The sequence below is a fragment of the Mesoplodon mirus genome, assembly GCF_964341445.2.
Source record: "Mesoplodon mirus genome assembly, chromosome: 11".
NCBI lineage: Eukaryota > Metazoa > Chordata > Mammalia > Artiodactyla > Ziphiidae > Mesoplodon > Mesoplodon mirus.
In genome coordinates, this window is record NC_138987.1 from 81,181,078 (window position 1) to 81,205,358 (window position 24,281).

The following is a 24,281-nucleotide window of genomic DNA, read 5'->3' on the forward strand; positions in this document are numbered from 1 at the left end:
ACATACCACTTTTTTTATGTCTGTTATTTAGCTATTAACTCTGCTTTTGATGAATCTGTTTCTTTGTCTCTGTCATTGTCACATACGTGCAGAAATTTCCTCAGCCTCGCTAAAAAGTCTCCCTTGCTAAGTATTAAGGTGTTCCTTGAAGAAAAGGACAAATAAAGATTGATTATGAGCACTCCGCCATTGCCGACTATAACTCTTCTTCAGTTACTGCCGGAGAGAATCTTAACCTCTTGAGATGATTCTCAGGAAGGTGGTGGACCAGGACTGACCAGGGATCGTGCATTTTTATTCCCCCGCTATTTTAGAGTGAAAAACATCGTAGCAAAAAGAAGGTCTTGCCTGAGAAATAGGAAGTTGCAATGGTTGATCTTCATTTAGTAATTTCCAAAAAGCCACCTGCCATCAAAACTCATTCAAAGCTGCCTGTCAGTACGGGGGAGCTTATAGGCTTAGTTGAATATGTTTATATTATTTTCTCAGTTTTAGAATTTGATATAAAATTATTTCTGAAAATTCCACACAACTCTGACTCCCCTCCCCCCAGAGAATGAAGTTATTGTTAGAGATTCTTTTACTCAAAACCACGAAGAATGTTACAAGGTCAAAGGGAACATGTTAGAATATAGGAGATCTGTCTGAAAATGCCTGTATTGTTCCAATCCTCCCTCCCCCACCTCTGCTCCCCGTTCATTCACCCCAGGAGTGGGCTCCAGAGGCACAGCTCTTGTGTTCCGCTCCAAGATCCTCAACCTCAGATATTTTTTTCGTGGAATTTTCTTCTGCATAGCTGCACCAACAAAATAGATAGCATTGGGAACACACTGGGGTGGGAGAGGAGAGAGGATGGAGGGGGGTAAGTCCGTTCAGAGCTGGAGGAGGTGAGTCATGCACCACGTTTTACCTCTCAGGGCACAGAAAAAGAGGTGGGGTTCCTCTGCTGCCTTTACAGTTCAGTGCCCATTTGTTTTTAGTGTTACAGAACTCCTGGTCCGTGCCAGGCACTGGGCGCTGCAGCGTGTGTACACACAGTACCAATGCCGTGGTGAACAGCCCAGACCCTAGCCAAGTGTTTCTGCAATTTGGGGGCTTGAGCACTGGTTCGAATTCCTTGTGATAGGATCTCAGGATCTAGAGCAGGGGTCATCAAACGTGATCACCAGATCAGATGTCCTTCTGATTCAAAGTTAATATTTTCCTATAGCAGCATCATCTCCCCTTGAATTTTTATTTGCCTGATACTACTATCTTGACAACAGCTAACTTTTTTTTTTGCTGTACACGGGCTTCTCACTGTTGTGGCCTCTCCCGTTGCGGAGCACAGGCTACGGACGCGCAGGCCCAGCAGCCATGGCCCACGGGCCCAGCCGCTCCACGGCATGTGGGCTCTTCCCGGACCAGGTCACGAACCCATGTCCCCTGCATCGGCAGGCGGACTCCCAACCACTGCGCCACCAGGGAAGCCCAACAACTAACTTTTTTTTAGTGTTTGACTAGATGTCTTTTTTTTCAATATCGATTTGTTTCAGATTTCCCGGTCATTTTGTTTTGTTAATGTCTCTTGTGAGTGGCCGAGAGCTGGATTTTTAAAATCTAATCTGATAGTCTATTTGAATTTGCTAAAGTTTAATTACTTTGCATTTGATAAATAATGTGTTTGGACTTAATACTATGGGTATCTTATTTTGTTATTTTCTTTCTTTGGTGTAGCTTTTTTTCTTTTCCTCCACTTCTTTCTTGCTTTCTGTTAGATTGATGAAGTTTTTATTTTCTCCCTATTTTTCCTTTTCTTCTACTGGTTTAAAAGCTATAGATCATATTTCTATTCTTTTGCAAGTGCCCTTATGTTCTTGTCATACATTTCAACTCTATATTCTTTCTTACAAAACTTGAAGACATTAAATATTTCTTTCTCTCATGGGAGAAAAATGCCTCAGAATGCTTTAATTATACACTGACATTCTACCTCCCATCTTTTTTTGGAATAGTTGTCTAAAACCATAGTTCTGTGTTTATTCTTTAAATTACTTGTGTCACGTAAATTACGATGTATCACTTTTTATTACTGAAAATCCAGTTCCTAAAAATTTCTTTTAGTTATTAATTATATTTCTTAATGTATTTTACCTCTTGTTCTGCTTGCTTTTATTTCTTGCATCTCACTCCTCTCTGGGTTCACTTTTCTTCTTGCTGAAATTTGTTCTTTAGTCTATTCAATGAGGTTATAAATCTTATTAATCTTTATGTATGTGAGAATGTCTTTATTTTTCCTCCTCTCTTAAGTGATACTTTATGTATGGAATCCTAGCTTGACAATTCTTTTTTTTAGTATTTTAAAGTTATAATTTAATTATTTTCTATTATCTCTTGTTGCTATTAAGAATTGTTATTCTTTATTGGCATTTTTCTTTACTTTCTGATAATTTTCTGGGTTTTTCCCTTTGTCTTTGATGTCCTAAAGTTTCACTACAATGTGTTTACAAGTAACTTTTATTTTTGTTTTTCCCACTTGACATTTAGGGTATGCTTTTGATCAGAATACTTAAGTCTTCCTTCAATTCTGGAAAATTTTCAGCTATTTTCCTTCAGATATTACTTCTTTGTCTTTTTCTCTTACCTCTTTTCTGGAACTCCTATTAGGTGTATGTTGGATCCTCTTAATTCATCTTCTTTATCTCTTAAATTTCCTTTTATTTTTTATTTTTTTATTTTTTATTTTTTTTGCTGTACGCGGGCCTCTCACTGCTGTGGCCTCTCCCGTTGCGGAGCACAGGCTCCGGACACACAGGCTCCACGGCCATGGCTCGCGGGCCCAGCCGCTCCGCGGCATGTGGGATCTTCCGGGATCGGGGCACGAACCCGTGTCCCCTGCATCGGCAGGCGGACTCTCAACCACTGCGCCACCAGGGAAGCCCTTAAATTTCCTTTTATAATTTGCCTTTTAGAATCTGCTGCTTTCTGGATCGATTTTTTAAATACTGTCTATATTGTAAGTCACTACTTTTTCTTAGAATGTGTGTATAATAGTTTACCTTCATGAATTATATTTTTATTTAAATGATTATAATTTTATTTCTCAGATTTCTATTGATTCTTTTGCATAGCCACATTTTCTTCATTTGTATCTGCCCTCTTTTACATATGTTGTCTTTTTTGGTATATAGTTTTTTTCTTTATCTCTTTGAGGGTTGGAAACACTTATTTAAAAGTTATTTTGGAATTGTTCTGTTACTTGCATTTTGATGGTAACGAATTGGCCTCCTGATTTTTTAGTATGATGGTTGGCTTTCTTAATGTCAGTTTTTCTCATGTGCTTTGGAATTTAAATATTCAGGCTCTTCTTGGATGGGCGATTTTTGCTTATCCTCTCTCTACATTCACTCATCTTTTTTATTAGTTTTATGGTTGCCTCCACCTGGCTTGCCTCAACAAGTCTGGAGCCAGATCTGATATTGAGGGCTGAGAGTTCATGTCTTATGGTAATTTAAGGCTTTAGCCATTGAGATCACAGGTGGGTATGTCCAGTCCTGTCTGTGCTTCCTCTCTTTCCTCCTACCAATCACTGTACAGCTAGGGCCCAAACAGGGATCACCACATTTTTAAGGTTCCTTTAAGAGATGGAGAAGCCCTGCTTTAGTCTCTGCTTTCTTGACTTTAGTTTAATTCCTTATCACATGCTTTCAGTTCCTATTTTCTTGCCAGTACTGAATATTATCCTTGCTCATCACTGTATTTCTTATTTTACTCCTGATCCACAAAGCTTTTTATTATGGTTTTAGGTATGTCTTTTAAAAATATATATTTCATCTCTCATTGCTGCATATGATAAAAAAGTCACACAAAAATTTTTTAGTAAAAGCAGATTAATAAGATTGAATGAGTTAGTAGGACCTAACCATCTCCCTGTATAGAATTGTAATTTTATCTAAACTGAAAAAACCCAGTTTTGTCTGCCACAGGTGGGATGCTTGAGGTGAAAAGACAAAAGAATAAGGTTTCAACAGTTTCAGAGATCAAAAGAGAAGACTAGTTTTCTTGGCTATCATTGCTTCAACATCAAGGGAGTTGGGCTCTGCAAATAAGGTTAATGTACAGTGATCCTCAGTCAAGACTGTTAATTTTCTTCATCATCACTCCATTAACTATGATCAATTTTTAGGCCATTTGGAGGAGTTTGAAGCAGAGTCATTTGTAGTTGCTCCCAAAGTTGCCCTTCCTTAGATGTCTAAACATCTGAATACAATATCCTCAAAACAGCAAGAGAAAAAGAACACTAGTGCTTTTAAAAAGAAAATGCAGACATATTTATGCTCGGACTGGACTTGTAGATTGAACCACTAAGGTTCAACTAAATTTCAGTTTGTTGAAGAAATCTGAGCTCAAAATAAATGTTTTATTATTTCTTTTAAGCATAACAGAATGATATAGAAGACATTGAGCCACAATTTCAAAATAAATTCACACCACATTTTGATGCATAGGAATCATGTTTTACATTTCTTTGGTTGCCCACAGAAGTTGAGTGAGTGAATCCTATTCGTTAGACATGTTGTCGAAAAGATATAGATTGGGTTAAATTTTTGTGTGTGTGTGTGGTACATGGGCCTCTCACTGTTGTGGCCTCTCCCGTTGTGGAGCACAGGCTCCGGACGCACAGGCTCAGCGTCCATCGCTCACGGGCCCAGCCGCTCTGCGGCATGTGGGATCCTCCCAGACCAGGGCACGAACCCGTGTCCCCTGCATCGGCAGGTGGACTCTCAACCACTGCGCCACCAGGGAAACCCTGGTTTAAAATTTTAAATAGGCACACAAGAAAATATAATATCTCTGGAATATGGGGGTGGAGTTTATGATCCTTGGAAGTGTGCTGAAATTTGGATGTGGTGGTTAAATTCTGGATTATGGATGTGTGCACCTACCTCCATTCCATTGCAGGAGGTAAATCTGGAGATAAGATCAAGATGCTTCCTAACTGAATACATTCCACACTTTTCTAGAGTCGCTGAATCTCTTAAATTGTAGTTTTCTTATTGATGTTATCATGATTGATCATGCTAATAATGGTGAATAATTATGCTAACGTATATGGATAAAGCTTATTTATTTATTGAAGTATAGTAGATTTACAATGTTGTGTTAGTTTCTAGTGTACAGCAAAGTGATTCAGTTCTACATAAATATACATATTCTTCTTCATATTCTTTTACATTCCATTTTATTACAGGATACTGAATATTGTTCACTGCGCTATACAATAAGACCTTGTTGTTTATCTATTTTATATATAGTAGTTTGTGTCTGCTAATCCCAAACTCCTAATTTATCCATCCTCCACCCCCTTTCCCATTTGGTAACCGTAAGTCTGTTTTCTATGTCTCTGAGTCTGTTTCTATAAATAAGTTGTAAATAAGTTCATATGTGTCATATTTTAGATTCCACATGTAAGTGATGTCATATGGTATTTGTCTTTCTCTGTCTGACTTACTTCACTTAATATGATAATCTCCAGGTCCGTCCATGTTGCTTCAAATGGCATTATTTCATTCTTTTTTATGGCTGAGTAATATTCTATTGTATATATATACACCACATCTGCTTGGATAAAACATATTTAAATATTTGTTGGATAGCTTTTGTTGTATCCAAAAATTCACATGTGGCATAGCTCACTGGTGGTCTAGTACCTGGGATCATAAAAAAATCCATATAGAAAATGAAAAATCACAGGAAGGAGGAAGAAGAAGGCTAAGGGGGGAACTGTTCTCCAGGAACTTTAGGTATTAGATGCCACTGAAGTTCAAGAAATTGTTAAAATAATAACTGAAATGTAGAATGTAAAGGTGAACATTAGTGTATGATTTTAGAATATTATGATTTTTATAGATCAGTTAATACTTTCAGAACAATTTAGAGCATCTGATTGCTTACTCTTCTCTCTCTCTGAAGTTCAATTAAGTTTCTCCTCTTTTGTACAGGGAGAAATTGAAATGTAGTGAACATTAAGAGATGTAGATTGATAAAAATAGAACTACCATATGACCCAGCAATCCACTACTGGGCATATACCCTGAGAAAACCATAATTCAAAAAGAGTCATGTACCACAATGTTCATTGCAGCTCTATTTACATAACCAAGACATGGAAGCAACCTATGTGTCCATTGACAGATGAATGGATAAAGATGTGGCACATAAATACAATGGAATATTACTCAGGCATAAAAAGAAACGAAATTAAGTTATTTGTAGTGAGGTGGATGGACCTAGAGTCTGTCATACAGAGTGAAGTAAGTCAGAAAGAGAAAAACAAATACCGTATGCTAACACACATATATGAAATCTAAAAAAAAAAAAAAGGTTCTGAAGAACCTAGGGACAGGACAGGAGTAAAGACGCAGATGTAGAAAATGGACTTGAGGACATGAGGAGGGGGAAGGGTAAGCTGGGGTGAAGTGAGAGAGTGGCATGGGCATATATATACAGTACCAAATGTAAAATAGATAGCTAGTGGGAAGCAGCCACATAGCACAGGGAGACCAGCTCGGTGCTTTGTGACCACCTAGAGGGGTGGGATAGGGAGGGTGGGAGGTGATGCAACAGGAAGGAGATATGGGGATATATGTATTTGTATAGCTGATTCACTTTGTTATACAGCAGAAACTAACACACCATTGTAAAGTAATTATACTTCAATAAAGATGCTAAAAAAAAAAGAAGTGTAGTCTGAGGTAACAGTGAAAAAGAAAAGAATCTGAATTAAGAATTTAGTTTAGATCTCAGAGCCCGTGTCCCACGCAGAGGCTCCACAGGCAGCCCACTGCCACCATCTTGAAGTGCTGGTGCTGCCTTTTCACAATCTGAAGCACCGCATGCGAGGTCTCTGCATGCAGCCCCCTGTGAGCACGTGAAACTAGATGAAGCACAAAGGAAAAGACATAAAAAGGAAGAAATACAATCCTGCAGCCTGTGGAACAAAAGCCACATTCACAGAAAGAGAGACAAGATGAAAAGGCAGAGGGCTATGTACCAGATGAAGGAACAAGATAAGACCACAGAAAAACAACTAAATGAAGTGGAGATAGGCAACTTCCAGAAAAAGAATTCAGAATAATGATAGTGACGATGATCCAGGACCTCAGAAAAAGAATGGAGGCAGAGATCCAGAAGATGCAAGAAATGTTTAACAAAGATTTAGAAGAATTAAAGAACAAACAAAGATGCACAATAGAATAACTGAAATGAGAACTACACTAGAAGGAATCAATAGCAGAATAACTGAGGCAGAAGAACGGATGAGTGACCTAGAAGACAGAATGGTAGAATTCACTGCTGCAGAACAGAATAAAGAAAAAAGAATGAAAAGAAATGAAGACAGCCTAAGAGACCTATAGGAAACATTAAACGCAATAACATTCACATTTTAGGATCCCAGAAGGAGAAGAGAGAGAGAAAGGACCAGAGAAAATATTTGAAGAGATTGTAGTCGAAAACTTCACTAACATGGGAAAGAAAATAGCCACCCAAGTCCAGAAAGCACAGAGAGTCCCATACAGGATAAACCAAAGGAGAAACATGCTGAGACACATAGTAATCAAGTTGGCAAAAATTAGAGACAAAGAAAAATTATTGAAAGCAGCAAGGGAATAATGACAAATAACATACAAGGGAACTCCCATAAGGTTAACAGCTGATTTCTCAGCAGAAACGCTACTAGCCAGAAGGGAGTGGCATGATATATTTAAAGTGATGAAAGGGAAAAACCTACAACCAAGTTTACCGGGCAAGGATCTCATTCAGATTCAATGGAAAAATCAAAAGTTTTACAGACAAGCAAAAGCTAAGAGAATTCAACACCACCAAACCAGCTCTACAACAAATGCGAAAGGAACTTCTCTAGTGGGAAACACAAGAGAAGAAAAGAACCTACAAAAACAAACCCAAAACAATTAAGAAAATGCTAATAGGAACATACATATCGATAATTACCTTAAATGTGAATGGATTAAATGCTCCAACCAAAAGGCACAGGCTTGATGAATGGATACAAAAACAAGACCCATATATATATGCTGTCTACAAGAGACCTACTTCAGACCTAGGGAGACATTCACACTGAAAGTGAGGGGATGGAAAAAGACATTCCATGCAAAAGGAGATCAAAAGAAAGCTGGAGTAGCAATACTCATATCAGATAAAATAGATTTTAAAATAAAGAGTGTTATAAGAGACAAGGACGGATAGTACATAATTATCAAGGGATCAATCCAAGAAGAAGATATAACAATTATAAATATATATGCACCCAACATAGGAGCACCTCAATACATAAGGCAACTGCTAACAGCTATAAAAGAGAAAATCGACAGTAACACAATAATAGTGGGGGGCTTTAACACCTCACTTACAGCAATGGACAGATCATCCAAAATGAAAGTAAATAAGGAAACAGAAGCTTTAAATGACAAAAAAGACCAGATAGATTTAATTGATATTTATAGGGCATTCCTTCCAAAAACAGGAGATTACACTTTCTTCTCAAGTGTGCACAGAACATTCTCGAGGATAGATCACATCTTGGGTCACAAATCAAGTAAATTTAAGAAAATTGAAATCATATCAAGCATCTTTTCTGACCACAACGCTATGAGATTAGAAATCAATAACAGGGAAAAAAATCTGTAAAAAACACAAACACATGGAGGCTAAAAAATACATTACTGAATAACCAAGAGATCACTGAAGAAGTCAAAGAGGAAATCAAAAAATACCTAGAAACAACTGACAATGAAAGCATGATGATCCAAAACCTATGGGATGCAGCAAAAGCAGTTGTAAGACGGAAGTTTATAGCTATATAAGCCTACGTTAAGAAACAAGAAAAATGTTGAATAAACAATCTAACATTACACCTAAAGGAACTAGAGAAAGAAGAATAAACAAAACCCAAAGTTAGCAGAAGGAAATAAATCATAAAGATCAGAGCAGAAATAAATGAAATAGAAACAAAGAAAACAATAACAAAGATCAATAAAACTAAAAGCTGGTTCTTTGAGAAGGTAAACAAAATTAATAAACTATTAGCCAGACTCATCAAGAAAAAGAGGGAGGGGACTCAAATGAATAAAATTAGAAATGAAAAAGGAGAAGTTACAACAGACACTGCAGAAATACAAAGCATCTTAAGAGACTATTACAAGCAACTCTATGCCAATAAAATGGACAACCTGGAAGAAATGGACAAATTCTTAGAAAAGTATAACCTTTCAAAACTGAACGAGGAAGAAATAGAAAATATGAACAGACCAATCACAAGTAATGAAATTGAAACTGTGATTAAAAATCTTCCAGCAAACAAAACTCCAGGACCAGATGGTTTCACAGGTGAAGTCTATCAAATATTTAGAGAAGAGCTAAAACCCATCCTTCTCAAACTCTTCCAAAAAATTGCAGAGGAAGGAACGCTCCCAAACTCATTCTATGAGGCCATCATCACCCTCATACCAAAACCGGAAAAGGATCCTACAAAAAAAGAAAATTGCAGACCAATATCACTGATGAATATAGATGAAAAATTCCTCAACAAAATACTGTCAAACAGAATCCAACAACACATTAACAGGATCATGCACAATGATCAAGTGGGATTTATCCCAGGGATGCAAGGATTCTTCAATATATACAAATTAATCAATGTGATATACCATATTAGCAAATTGAAGAATAAAAACCACATGATCACCTCAATAGATGCAGAAAAAGCTTTAGACAAAATTCAACACCCATTTATGATAAAAACTCTCCAGAAAGTGGGCGTAGAGGGAACCTACCTCAACATAATAAAGACCATATATGAGAAACCCACAGCAAGCATCATTCTCCATGGTGAAAAACTGAAAGCATTTTGTCTAAGATCAGGAACAAGACAAGGATGTCCACTCTCACCACTATTTTTCAACATAGTTTTGGAAGTCCTAGCCATGGCAATCAGAGAAGAGAAAGAAATAAAAGGAATACAAATTGGAAAAGAAGAAGTAATACTGTCACTTTTCAGATAACATGATACTATACATAGAGAATCCTAAAGATGCCACCAGAAAACTACTAGAACTCATCAATAAATTTGGTCAAGTTGCAGTTCACAAAATTAATGCACAGAAATCTCTTGCATTCCTATATACTAATGATGAAAAATCTGAAAGAGAAATTAAGGAAACACTCCCATTTACCATTGCAACAAAAAGAATAAAATACCTAGGAGTAAACCTACCTAGGGAAACAAAAGACCTGTATGCAGAAAACTATAAGACACTCATGAAAGAAATTAAAGATGATACCAACAGTTGGAGAGTTATACCATGTTCTTGGATTGGAAGAATCAATATTGTGAAAATGACTATACTACCCAAAGCAATCTACAGATTCAATGCAATCCCTATCAAATTACCAATGGCATTTTTTTTAAGTTTTTAATTTAATTTTATTTTTCTGATTTATAACAAATTTAATCAGTTATACATATACATATGTTCCCATATCCCCTCCCTTTTGCGTCTCCCTCCCACCCTCCCTAACCCACCCCTCCAGGCGGTCACAAAGCACCGAGCTGATCTCCCTGTGCTGTGTGGTTGCTTCCCACTAGCTATCTACCTTACGTTTGGTAGTGTATATATGTCCATGCCTCTCTCTCGCTTTGTCACAGCTTACCCTTCCCCCTCCCCATATCCTCAAGTCCATTCTCTAGTAGGTCTGTGTCTTTATTCCTGTCTTACCCCTATGTTCTTCATGACATTTTTTTTTCTTAAATTCCATATATATGTGTCAGCATACAGTATTTGTCTTTCTCTTTCTGACTTACTTCACTCTGTATGACAGACTCTAGGTCCATCCACCTCATTACAAATAGCTCAATTTCGTTTCTTTTTATGGCTGAGTAATATTCCATTGTATATATGTGCCACATCTTCTTTATCCATTCATCCGATGATGGACACTTAGGTTGTTTCCATCTCCGGGCTATTGTAAATAGGGCTGCTATGAACATTTTGGTACATGACTCTTTTTGAATTATGGTTTTCTCAGGGTATATGCCCAGTAGTGGGATTGCTGGGTCATATGGTAGTTCTATTTGTAGTTTTTTAAGGAACCTCCATACCGTTCTCCATAGTGGCTGTACCAATTCACATTCCCACCAGCAGTGCAAGAGTGTTCCCTTTTTTCCACACCCTCTCCAGCATTTATTGTTTCTAGATTTTTTGATGATGGCCATTCTGACTGGTGTGAGATGATATCTCATTGTAGTTTTGATTTGCATTTCTCTAATGAGTAAAGATGTTGAGCATCCTTTCATGTGTTTGTTGGCAGTCTGTATATCTTCTGTGGAGAAATGTCTATTTAGGTCTTCTGCCCATTTTTGGATTGGGTTGTTTGTTTTTTTGTTATTGAGCTGCATGAACTGCTTATAAATTTTGGAGATTAATCCTTTGTCAGTTGCTTCATTTGCAAATATTTTCTCCCATTCTGAGGGTTGTCTTTTGGTCTTGTTCATGGTTTCCTTTGCTGTGCAAAAGCTTTTAAGTTTCATTAGGTCCCATGTGTTTATTTTTGTCTTTATTTCCATTTCTCTAGGAGGTGGGTCCAAAAGGATCTTGCTGTGATTTATGTCATAGAGTGTTCTGCCTATGTGTTCCTCTAAGAGTTTGATAGTGTCTGGCCTTACATTTAGGTCTTTAATCCATTTTGAGCTTATTTTTGTGTATGGTGTTAGGGAGTGTTCTAATTTCATTCTTTTGCATGTCCCTGTCCAGTTTTTCCAGCACCACTTATTGAAGAGACTGTCCTTTCTCCACTGTACATTCCTGCCTCCTTTATCAAAGATAAGGTGACCATATGTGCGTGGGTTTATCTCTGAGCTTTCTATCCTGTTCCATTGATCTATCTTTCTGTTTTTGTGCCAGTACCATACTGCCTTGATTACTGTAGCTTTGTAGTATAGTCTGAAGTCAGGGAGCCTGATTCCTCCAGCTCCATTTTTTGTTCTCAAGATTGCTTTGGCTATTCGGGGTCTTTTGTGTTTCCATACAAATTGTGAAATTTTTTGTTCTAGTTCTGTGAAAAATGCCAGTGGTAGTTTGATAGGGATTGCATTGAATCTGTAGATTGCTTTGGGTAGTAGCGTCATTTTCACAATGTTGATTCTTCCAATCCAAGAACATGGTACATCTCTCCATCTATTTTTATCATCTTAAATTTCTTTCATCAGTGTCTTATAATTTTTTGCATACAGGTCTTTTGTCTCCTTAGGTAGGTTTATTCCTAGATATTTTATTATTTTTGTTGCAGTGGTAAATGGGAGTGTTTCCTTGATTTCACTTTCAGATTTTTCATCATTAATATATAGGAATGCCAGAGATTTCTGTGCATTAATTTTGTATCCGGCAACTTTACCAAATTCATTGATTAGCTCTAGTAGTTTTCTGGTAGCATCTTTAGGATTCTCTATGTATAGTATCATGTCATCTGCAAACAGTGACAGCTTTACTTCTTTTCCACTTTGGATTCCTTTTATTTCCCTTTCTTCTCTGATTGCTGTGGCTAAAACTTCCAAATCTATGTTGAATAAGAGTGGTGAGAGTGGGCAACCTTGTCTTGTTCCTGATCTTAGCGGAAATGGTTTCAGTTTTTCACCATTGAGGACGATGCTGGCTGTGGGTTTGTCATATATGGCCTTTATTATGTTGAGGAAAGTTCCCTCTATGCCTACTTTCTGCAGGGTTTTTTATCATAAATGGGTGTTGAATTTTGTCGAAAGCTTTCTCTGCATCTATTGAGATGATCTTATGGTTTTTCTCCTTCAATTTGTTAATATGGTGTATCAAGTTGATTGATTTGCGTATATTGAAGAATCCTTGCATTCCTGGAATAAACCCCACTTGATCATGGTGTATGCGGACCAATGGCATTTTTTTCGGAACTAGAACAAATCATCATAAAATTTGTATGGAGACACAAAAGACCCCGAATAGCCAAAGCAGTCTTGAGGGAAAAAAATGGAGCTGGAGGAATCAGACTCCCTGACTTCAGACTATACTACAAAGTTACAGTAATCAAGACAATATGGTAGTGGCACAAAAAAAGAAACATAGATCAATGGAACAAGATAGAAAGCCCAGAGATAAACCCATGCACCTATGGTCAACTAACCTATGACAGAGGAGGCAAGGATATACAAAGGAGAAAAGACAGTCTCTTCAATAAGTGGTGCTGGGAAAACTGGACAGGTACATGTAAAAGAATGAAATTAGAACACTCCCTAACACCATACACAAAAATTAACTCAAAATGGATTAGAGACCTAAATGTAAGACTGGGCACTATAAAACTCTTATAGGAAAACATAGGAAGACCACTCTTTGACATAAATCACAGCAAGACCTTTTTTGATCCACCTCCTAGAGTAATGGAAATAAAAACAAAAATAAACAAATGGGACCTATTGAAACTTCAAAGCTTTTGCACAGTAAAGAAAACCATGAACAAGAAAAGAGAACCCTCAGAATGGGAGAAAATATTTGCAAATGAATCATTGGACAAGGGATTAATCTCCAAAATATATAAACAGCTCATGCAGCTCAATATTAAAAAAACAAACAACTCTATCCAAAAATGGGCAGAAGACCTAAATAGACATTTTTCCAAAGAGACATACAGATGACCAAGAAGCACATGAAAAGCTGCTCAACATCACTAATTATTAGAGAAATGCAAATCAAAACTACAATGAGGTATCACCTCACACCAGTTAGAATGGGCATCATCAGAAAATCTACAAACAACAAATGCTGGAGAGGGTATGGAGAAAAGGGAACCCTGTTACACTGTTGGTCGGAATGTAACTTGATACAGCCACTATGGAGAACAGTTTGGAGGTTCCTTAAAGAACTAAAAATAGAATTACCATATGACCCAACCTTCCCAGTACTGAGCATATACCCAGAGAGAACCATAATTTATAAAGACACATGCACCCCAAAATGTTCTTTGTAGCACTGTTTACAATAGCCACGTCATGGAAGCAACGTAAATGCCCATCAATAGACGATTGGATAAAGAAGATGTGGTGCATATATACAATGGAATATTACTCAGCTGTAAAAAGGAACGAAATTAGGTCATTTGTAGAGACGTGGATGGATCTAGAGACTGTCATACAGAGTAAAGTAAGTCAGAAAGAGAAAAACAAACATTGTATATTAACGCATATATGTGGAACCTAGAAAAATGGTACAGATGAACCAGTTTGCAGGGCAGAAATAGAGACACAGATGTAGAGAACAAACGTATGGACACCAAGCAGGGAAAGCGGCGGGGTAGTGGGGGTGGTGGTGTGATGAATTGGGCGACTGGGGTTCATATGTGTAAACTGATGTGTATAAAATGAATGACTAATAAGAAAAATAAATAAATAAATAAATAAATAAATAAAAAGGAATTTAGTTTAGCTGTTTTCCCTTTAAGCAGAAATACTCTTCTTTGGTAATCAGTCATGGAAGAGTATCTGTGGATAGGTGAAATGCTCTCAACACATCTGTCTTTGGGACTCAACAGGGTTTTATTTCATAGCTGTGTTTCCAGATACTTGATTAGAGCTGGAGGTGGGGTGGAGTTGAAGGAACTGAAAAAGGGATGGTCTTCATAAAGATTTAAGGAAATATTAACTGCATTAGGTATTTTGTTAATTAAATAATTATTATAAAATACTTTCACTTTTGTAGTGTTTTAGTTCTTAGTGTTTATTTAAATATATTTCCAAAATTAAGCACACCATAATGTTTCCTTTTCATCTTATGATAGGTTTGTGACCAAATTATTGGAAGACCTTATCTTCTTTGTTGCTGATGTACCTAACAATGGACAAGACGTTCTGGATGTGGTAATCACCAAGCCAAACAGAGAACGTCAGAAATTAATGAGGGAACAAAACATATTGGCACAGGTGAATGTTTCCATGTACTAATTTTTCATATTTTATCATTTTGAATCATAGTATCGGGAAAGTTCTTGTACTCATTATCTTTCGATGTGTAACACGTTACCCCAAAACTTAGTGTCTCAAAGCAGATACTTACAGTTTCTGCAGATTAGGAATCTGGGGGTAGTTTGCTCAGGGTGTTTCACAGGCTGCAATCAAGGTGCTGGCTGGACTGCAGTCAGCTCGAGTCTCAAATGGGAGAGGATTCACTTCCCAGCTCACTGGCATGGGCCTCCGCACAGGGCTGCCTCAAGAGCTGGCAGTTTGCTTTCCTTGGAAGTGAGAGATCCAGGACAGAGCAAGAGAGGGCCTTCAGATGGAGGCCATAGTTTTCTTGTAACCTAATCTTAGAAGTAACATCTCATCAGTTCTACCTTGTTTCTTAGTTAGAAGTGAGTCAACACATCCAGCCCACAGTCAAGAAGACAGTATTCCATACGAGTATAATTCCATGAGGCAGGGATCACTGGGGCCATCTTGGAGACAGCCTATCACAGACCTTTAAAAACCTATGTGGTCAGACTGTCTCCAGAAAATATGCTGTAATGCTTTTTTAAGTACAATTTCCAGGGGAACTTGAAAGCTGCCATCTCCATTTGCTTCCTACCTTTTTCCCTTTGTTTCTTCGAAAAGTAGGGCAGTCTATTCATCAGCTCTCAAGTGCTCTATACAATATTCTAGTTTTTTCCCTGAAAATCTAGAGCTGCTTCTATGCTATGTCTTCCTGAAATTGTTCATAACATGCCAGTAAATTAATTTACTCCTTAATAATATGCACATTTGGACATGCCTACCTTCATGCATTCTTTTTATTCTGATAATTATTATATAAAGTAATGGGCTTCTGAATTAATTGTGGACTGAAGGAAGATACTTAAATAAAATTTATGTTATTAATATACATGTTCTTGTGGAGTTGGGAAAGGAAGACAGTAGACATATTGTCGATTAATATTCTATAGCGGATTGTCTGAGTATATAAAATCAACATTTTTCTCAAAGAAAGTAAAGGTTGCAAATCTAATGAGGCAAAGCCTTTTCTGACATTAGCATTTCTTTTGTATAAAACATTTGATTTCAAGGACTTTTAGGACCTTGAATGATTTATTAATATTATTTCAATCAACATATGTCAAACATTTTACTTTAGTATTATAAATAGTAAAATTCAAGGTTTAGTGAATATAGAATTACTGAAGAAACTTTAATTCATGTTATATTTCATGAACTACAAAGGATAATTCCATTCCATTTTGCTTTCTTGTATGACTCCTCATATCTTTGCCTAGGTGCTCTTTCATAAACAATTTGCTCATTCCACCAGTTCATCTCCAGGTGATCCTACCTGCTGTCTTGCTGCCTAAAAGAATTATGTTCCTTAGTGATTTTTAAATACTTCCCAACTGCTAATCTTCTTACAAGAAGAATCTGAGTCACTGGGTATCACCAGCTGCCCATATGGCTCCTTATTTGTTTTGAATGCTTATGCATTCATTGATTTGGCCACATCTTTATGTATAGAAACAATAAATTAATTCTTTTATGAAGAGGTTTAAAAGCAATATTTGGAGGCAGTTTTTTGATGTCAGTTTCAGATGAAAAGTAAATATTTTCCTTATATTATTTTGATTTTAGAAAGTTATAGAAAATAATAGAAAGAATTATAAAGCCTATCGAAATCAAACTGTATTTTAGCTCATCTGACTATGTTCATGTAACTTGGTACAACCTAACATCTTTATATTTTTATTTTAATAAAATAGAATTTCTAAACAAAATTAAGCATTTTATTTAAATATTGTTTTTGTCATTCAACTTAGGGAATCCTTTTACCAGTATTTTTCTGTCCCTTAATATGTTGGTCTTGTATCCTAAAAAAATCTTTTTTTTTTTTTTACTTTATGTTAATTCTATTCAAATATTACAAAAGTGTTTTCCAGTCAGTGTGTAATAAACACACTGTTTATTGCAATGTTGCAAAACGTGCACCTCCATTCATCAGAATGAGTGGTTGTTTATTTTTCCTGATAGGTATTTGGGATTCTGAAAGCACCCTTTAAGGAGAAAGCAGGAGAAGGCTCAATGCTGAGACTTGAAGATCTGGGGGATCAAAGATATGCCCCCTACAAGTACATGCTGAGGCTGTGCTACCGTGTGCTGAGACATTCACAGCAGGACTACCGGAAAAATCAGGTGGAGAAGGGTGGCTCTCCTTTTTACCTCTGTTTAACATCTAAAGTATGGGCAAAGTTCTTTGGTTACTGTTCTAAGACATTTAAATAGGAATGGGAAATTCTGCTTTGCAGTGTTTTATATCGGCAACACACAAAAATGACCTAAAATGTATTTGAGCTGACATATGTATTTATTCTTCCACGTAAAGTTAGAATTGTCAAGAGAGGATGTCTAAGTCCTTGTATGCGCGTGGTATTAGCTCCTGCTGGGCAGGAGCCCTGCTGGATATGTTATATAAAGAGGAATGAGACATTTTTTGGCATTTCTAGGAGCATGTGCGGTACCAAATCGCTGTATGTAGGCCAAAGAGTTCATTGTCTGGTGGAAAAGGTATGACATGTACATCTGAAACGTAAGGTAGAGGCATAGAGGGGACAGGAGAGATAGGAGAGCATTGTGGGAATTCAGGAGAGAGAGGAGTTCAGCTGGGGGAACCCAGGGAAGAGCACTTGGAGAAGAAGCATTTGGGTTGGATGAAAATCATTTTCAGAAATTGTATGGGAACAAGCATTTTAGTGAAGAGATATTTCTGAAAAGAGAATGATGGATCCTAGAAAGGGCACTTTCAGCCCAAGACATTCCTAATTGTGGAGGAGAGGGAACCCAGGTGTGTCCAGGGATATAGCTAAAAGTTCCCAACTGCAAGTGAAGTTTCTTTTAAGTCTCAGTTTTTTTTTTTTTTTTTTTTTTTTTTTTTTTTGCGGTATGCGGGCCTCTCACTGTTGTGGCCTCCCCCGCTGCGGAGCACAGGCTCCGGACGCGCAGGCCCAGCGGCCATGGCTCACGGGCCCAGCCGCTCCGCGGCATATGGGATCCTCCCAGACCGGGGCACGAACCCGTATCCCCTGCATCGGCAGGCGGACTCTCAACCACTGCGCCACCAGGGAGGCCCTAAGTCTCAGTTTTGTCTTAAAATATATATAATATTTTGCAATGTGCTCAATAATACACATTCGCTGAGTATAACATTGCTTTCAGTTAATGATCGTTTGGTACATTAGTGTCCCATGTTTCTCTTAGCCAGTTGGAGAGATGAGTACATAGTTTGTAAACTTCACTGATGAGTTTGGTCCCTGGGGAAGGATGCTGTAAGAGAAAGCTGGGAAGGCAGGTAGGACTGAACCATGGAGAGGCTAAGTTGTCAGGCCTGGAGGCTGCAGGTTATTTGGGAATAGTTAGTAGTATTTACTGAGTGCTTACATTTTACCAGGCTCAGTTCTAAGCACTTTTCACAACATAACTTGGTTAATACTGAGTTAAGATGAAGAACTGAGGCACAGAGAGGTTAAATAAATTGCCAAAGAATACACAGTTTTGACTGGAGCCAGTATTCAAACCCAGACTCTTAATAATCATAGTACTGCCTCTAAAGTAGTCTAAAAGTTATTTGGAAAGAAAAAAAAATTGCTCTAAAAAAAAGTGTGAAAATACATTTTTTTTGAAATTCAGTTTAAAGATTAAGAAAAAGTCTAAAGGGCTTCCCTGGTGGCGCAGTGGTTGAGAATCTGCCTGCCGATGCAGGGGACATGGGTTCGTGCCCCGGTCCGGGAAGATCCCACATGCCGCGGAGCGGCAGGGCCCGTGAGCCATGGCTGCTGAGCCTGCGCGTCCGGAGCCTGTGCTCCACAACGGGAGAGGCCACAACAGTGAGAGGCCCGCGTACCGCAAAAAAAAAAAAAAAAAAAGAAAAAGTCTAAAAAGAATATGTAAAACAGATTAACCAGAAGATAAATAATTTGACAAGGACAAGAGTGAGGAAGCAGACAATATAAACAGATTCTTAAATGCTTTTTTTTTTTTTTTTCTTTTTACGGTATGCGGGCCTCTCACTGTTGTGGCCTCTCCCGTTGTGGAGCACAGGCTCCGGATGCGCAGGCCCAGCGGCCATGGCTCACGGGCCCAGCCGCTCCGCGGCATATGGGATCCTCCCGTACCGGGGCACGAACCCGTATCTCCTGCATCGGCAGGCGGACTCTCAACCACTGCGCCACCAGGGAGGCCCTTAAATGCTTTTTAATATAATCCTAGTTATAAACATTTTTCCTCCCAATTGAAAATGCTTGTCATTGGAATTACTTTTCCCAACTTCATTGCATTCCTTTAATATGGCAAGGTAATGTAGGTAGAGTTATGTTGTTTTATTGGAAGGAATATTAAGTTCCAGAATGTCAAATGACAGACAGCACTCAGAGAGTCAGCTTCCGAGAAGCCCCGGATACCAGGGCCACGTTATTCAGCGAAGGTCAGGGATGAGGGTGGGACTGGCGGTCACTCTGTGGCCTCATTTCCCTTCTCGGGTCTAGAAAGATCTACTTTGCTAGACAGGCCTCCACTCCACACTGCATGCAATAGTCTATGAGAGAGATTGAATTAACTGAAAAAATCAATAGGTCTACAGGGTTTACCTGGTACCCTCAGAACCATGGGACCCCCTAATGTGCATGTCCTCCGTTGTACTCAGTCTTTGGGAGGGTCCTGTGGACCCGCTTTCCACAGCACTGCCCTGTGCTTTAGCACCGGATATCCTTGGTTTGGCTGTTCTGCTAGTACCTAGTAGATTGTCCAGGCAGCACATCTCAATTGGTGTCTTTTGCCAGTCCCTCGAGGTCTGGCACAAAGTTCTTTCTCACTCCTCCCTGTCTAAGCTGGGGACTCGTGTGCCTGGTGTCCTGAGGAGTGACTTCTCTGGGGTGCAGTGGTTAAGAATCCACCTGCCAATGCAGGGGGACACGGGTTTGTGCCCTGGTCCAGGAAGATCCCGTGGAGCAACTAAGCCCGTGAGCCACAACTACTGAGCCTGCGCTCTAGAGACCGTGAGCTACAACTACTGAGCCCACATGCCGCAAGTACTGAAGCCCACGTGCCTAGAGCCCATGCTCCACAACAAGAGAAGCCACCGCAATGATAAGCCCACGCACCGCAATGAAGAGTAGCCCCCACTCACCGCAACTAGAGAAAGCCGGTGTGCAACAACGAAGACCCAATGGAGCCAAAAATAAATAATAATAAAAAAAATAAAGCATGAGCAGAAAGACTTTCTACTTTTTGCATAATTCCTTCTTCTCCTTTATCCTCACCTATATTTTATAGAGTCCTAATAGGGAATTCTTTTGTGATTTAGTACTAACCCAAGTCTTTCATGTTGAGTTTCTGTTTATTGTTATTTATAGAATTTGGAAACACCTCTAATTTCGTTAGATTATTTACTGACATCTTGATCTATTTATCAAACATCTTGGAGTTTTGCCTTATAGCAAGGTCTGATTACAATAGTCGTACAAGTGTATAAATTAATACATATCTTTAAAATGATACACTAATAGAAGACATTTACTTTACTTAACTGGTACCCAATATACAAAACCATTATTTTGAAAAAGGCCACAGAATTGCTGCCTAGAATATAATGAGATTTATGCAACCAGTATCATTTTCAAGGAACAGGTAGGTTCCAGTAAATCTTAAGGCAAAAACACTTTCTAATCAATAAATTTTCCCATCATAGAAAAACCCCCCAAGGAGAATCCCCAAGAAATTGAAGTGAAAACTTTGGGTTGTGGACAGGGTTAAGCCTACCAGTTCTGTGGTTGACTGAGACGTGGCTTGGAAGAGAGGCGAGGTGGTGGGAAGAAGGAGCAGATGGAATCATGCATGAGGGAAGCTCACCAGTGGCTTTCTCTTGCTCTAAGAATGAATGTTTCTGTGTTCACCGTGGCTCGCAAGGGCCTCACCTCCCACGTCAGCTCTTGCTTTCTGCTCACTCTCTGTACTCCAGCCACAATGGCCACCTTGTGTTTACAGAACTCCGAAGACTGGGTTCCACCATTACAGAGCCTTCCACTTGGTACTCCCACTGCTCGATGGCTTCTCTCCCCATGGCTGCCTCCTTTTTATCATTTCCATCATTTCTATCGTAGGTCAAATGTCCCCTCTTCAAGAGTCTACCCCATCTCAAGTTGTCACCTTTTCCCATCCCTCTGTTTGTTTCATTTCACTTCTCAACATGTAGAATGATCCTATTTACTACCTCATTGACTGCCCCTCCTCACTAGGATGTAAGCTCTATGGGAGCTTATCTGTCTTACTGCTGCATCCCTAGTTTCGCAAACAGTACCTGGAATGGCTTTCCAGAAATATGTCTTGGGTGAATGGATCTGGTCAATAAAGTGATCAATCACATTATCTTGTTGGATAGCTTTTTTTTTTTTTTTTTTTTGCGGTACGTGGGCCTCTCACTGTTGTGGCCTCTCCTGTTGCGGAGCACAGGCTCCGGATGCTCAGGCTCAGCGGCCATGGCTCACGGGCCCAGCTGCTCTGTGGCATGTGGGATCTTCCCGGACCGGGGTACGAGCCCATGTCCCCTGCATCGGCAGGCGGACTCTCAACCACTGCACCACTAGGGAAGCCCTTGGATAGCTTTTTAAGGACAAAAAGTGCTATGAAATTTTATCATTATTTTAAAGAGATTTAATAGGTCATTGTGGTATATGTACAAAAAAGAAATCAGCTAAGTTCACCTAGGATCGTCGTGTAACGCTATAGAGCTCATGCTTCATGAACCAAATGTCAAAGAGTCATTTTCGTTTCTATAATTATGCCAGAATTCTAGGTTATAGCTCTTAGTGAGTGTTCGAAGAAAGGCATCTGTTATACTGGTGAAATCATTACTTACCATGTCATAAAAAAATTGTCATTTTAACTCAGTTTACTTTTGTTTTTCTCACTTGTAAGAGTGTAAGCACCCATACGAAAAATTATTACTAGGCACGTAATTTTCTGTTATAATTTGAATGAGGTATATGCGAATATATTTCCATTTCCTTCCTCAAGTATCCTATTTACTAAAGAATTATTTATTTGCTCTTCTTTAACAATAATTTTTAGCGAGTTTTCTGTTATGAATAAATTAATAAATGTTACTGACCCTAATAGAACCTGTTATTTCTGAGCTCTTTGTCAGTGCATTCTGACAGTCTTTCTCCTTTGTAGGAATATATTGCTAAGAATTTCTGTGTCATGCAGTCCCAGATTGGCTATGATATTTTGGCAGAAGATACCATCACAGCTTTGTTGCACAACAACAGAAAACTACTAGAGAAACACATCACAGCAAAAGAAATAGAAACATTTGTTAGTTTACTCAGGAGAAATCGGGAGCCAAGGTTTGAAGTGGTTCATGCCGTATTCTTTTCTTGTGGGGACTGTGGCTTTTTGCTTTATTTTTAGAACTTTGTTAAAGTTCGAATTGTTTCATGGACAAAACAGTGTTGCGCTTATTGCTATAATAATTATGTACCATAAACAGTTATTATCTCATAGGAGATCAAAACCCTTTATAGACGTATTTAAGTGTAATTGATTTTCACTCTGATAACTTGTGTTTTTATAGTACCCCATAGTTTTTCAAAATATATTCATATTTCATTCAATTCAATACATTGCCTCATTTAAACCCTTGCACATTCTCTTGAAGTACACTGGTCATATAATATTATCCACATTTTAGAGATGAGAAAATAGAAGCCTAGAAACCAACTAGGAACAGAATTTAGAGTTTCTGACTCCACGTCAAGTACCCTGTCTCTTATACCATGCTCCCTTATCTGGGAGAAATGAATGCAGAAATGTCAAACAGATTGACAAAATTTTCTTAATTAGCAAGCAAATAAGTGTTAGAAGGTAGAATTGGGCCTCGGACTTGACCAGGCCATATTCACGTTGATTAAGTATGTGCTGTATGTTTGTTTTACTCAGTACAACATTAGCTTTGATCTGGCTTTGTTTTGATATTGTAAATATAACAAGTCACAGTGCTGTGGGATGAATATTACCAAATAAATAAAAGCAAACCTATCATTTTTGGAAACAAGATTTGTCCTAAATACAAATAATTGGATATTTAATTTGTTTCTAATGGTGCAGTAGATAAGCAACACATTAGAAAAATGTTGCATGGAAATAATATTAAAAATATATCTAGAAAGTCAGTTTCATTATATCTCAAAGTATATTTGGGGGGATGATTTTATAAGATGCTTTTTGTTAATGATCAATTTAATTTTTTCTCTTGTCAGGTTTTTGGATTATTTATCAGATCTCTGTGTGTCTAATACCACCGCTATACCTGTAACTCAAGAACTCATCTGCAAATTTATGTTGAGCCCAGGCAATGCAGATATTCTCATTCAAACTAAGTAAGCCCCGATGATGGAGACATCCTTTTCTGTTCATTATTTGTAAGCAGTACAGTTCCTTATCATGTTTCTGAATGAGCTTGTTCATGGATTTTGTGTGTGTTATTTATTTCAAGGCTGGTCTCAATGCAAGGAGACAACCCCATGGAGAGCGCCATCCTTTCAGATGACATTGATGAGGAAGAAGTTTGGCTCTACTGGATTGACAGCAACAAGGAACCTCATGGCAAAGCTATCAGGCACCTTGCTCAGGAAGCAAAAGAAGGCACCAAGGCTGATTTAGAAGTTCTTACCTACTACAGGTTAAGTATTGTAGAGAATCGTAATTCTCAGTCTCACATATTCATTGAGAGCTGATTCTCTGACATCTCTAAAAGTTTGGTATCTATGAAGAAGAAATTTAAGAAGTTGTGTCAGAACTAGGGTAGCTGAAATATTTAGTATTATTTAAAATACTCACAATAAATGTAAACATCTGTGTTTTCCACATATACCACTTGCAATTTTCTAATTTTCCACTAGTTTGGAACTGTTGTGCAGCAAAGGATTTTTTTCCTCTTGTTGACTGGTGTGGGTGCAGATGAGAGACGTGTTGGGACCTAGGTAATCGAGTTGAGAGGGAGGTGAAATTATGGTTGGGGAAGCTGATCCGGTTGTAGGGGTGGCCTCAGAGAAAGTTAGCTGGTAGTTATGTATATACCACTTGTGATTATGTGGAGACCTAGGGCTTCAGAGAAACTGGTGTCTTTAGCTGTGAAAGTTCAGCGGGGGCATATGGCAGTCAAAATTTCAATGGTAGTTGCTGGTGGTCAGTATAC

General features: G+C 38.3%; 1 protein-coding gene across 1 annotated transcript in view; it reads left to right on the forward strand.

Moving 5' to 3' along the window:
* Window positions 1-24,281, forward strand: part of ITPR2 (inositol 1,4,5-trisphosphate receptor type 2) — a 540,309-nt gene that overhangs the window by 160,490 nt on the left and 355,538 nt on the right. Inside the window, exons 14-18 of the mRNA XM_082634919.1 lie at window positions 14,857-14,998; window positions 17,066-17,227; window positions 22,259-22,431; window positions 23,344-23,463; window positions 23,580-23,765. Coding sequence (XP_082491045.1) covers window positions 14,857-14,998; window positions 17,066-17,227; window positions 22,259-22,431; window positions 23,344-23,463; window positions 23,580-23,765 — 783 coding nt within the window. The remainder of the gene's footprint in view (window positions 1-14,856; window positions 14,999-17,065; window positions 17,228-22,258; window positions 22,432-23,343; window positions 23,464-23,579; window positions 23,766-24,281) is intronic.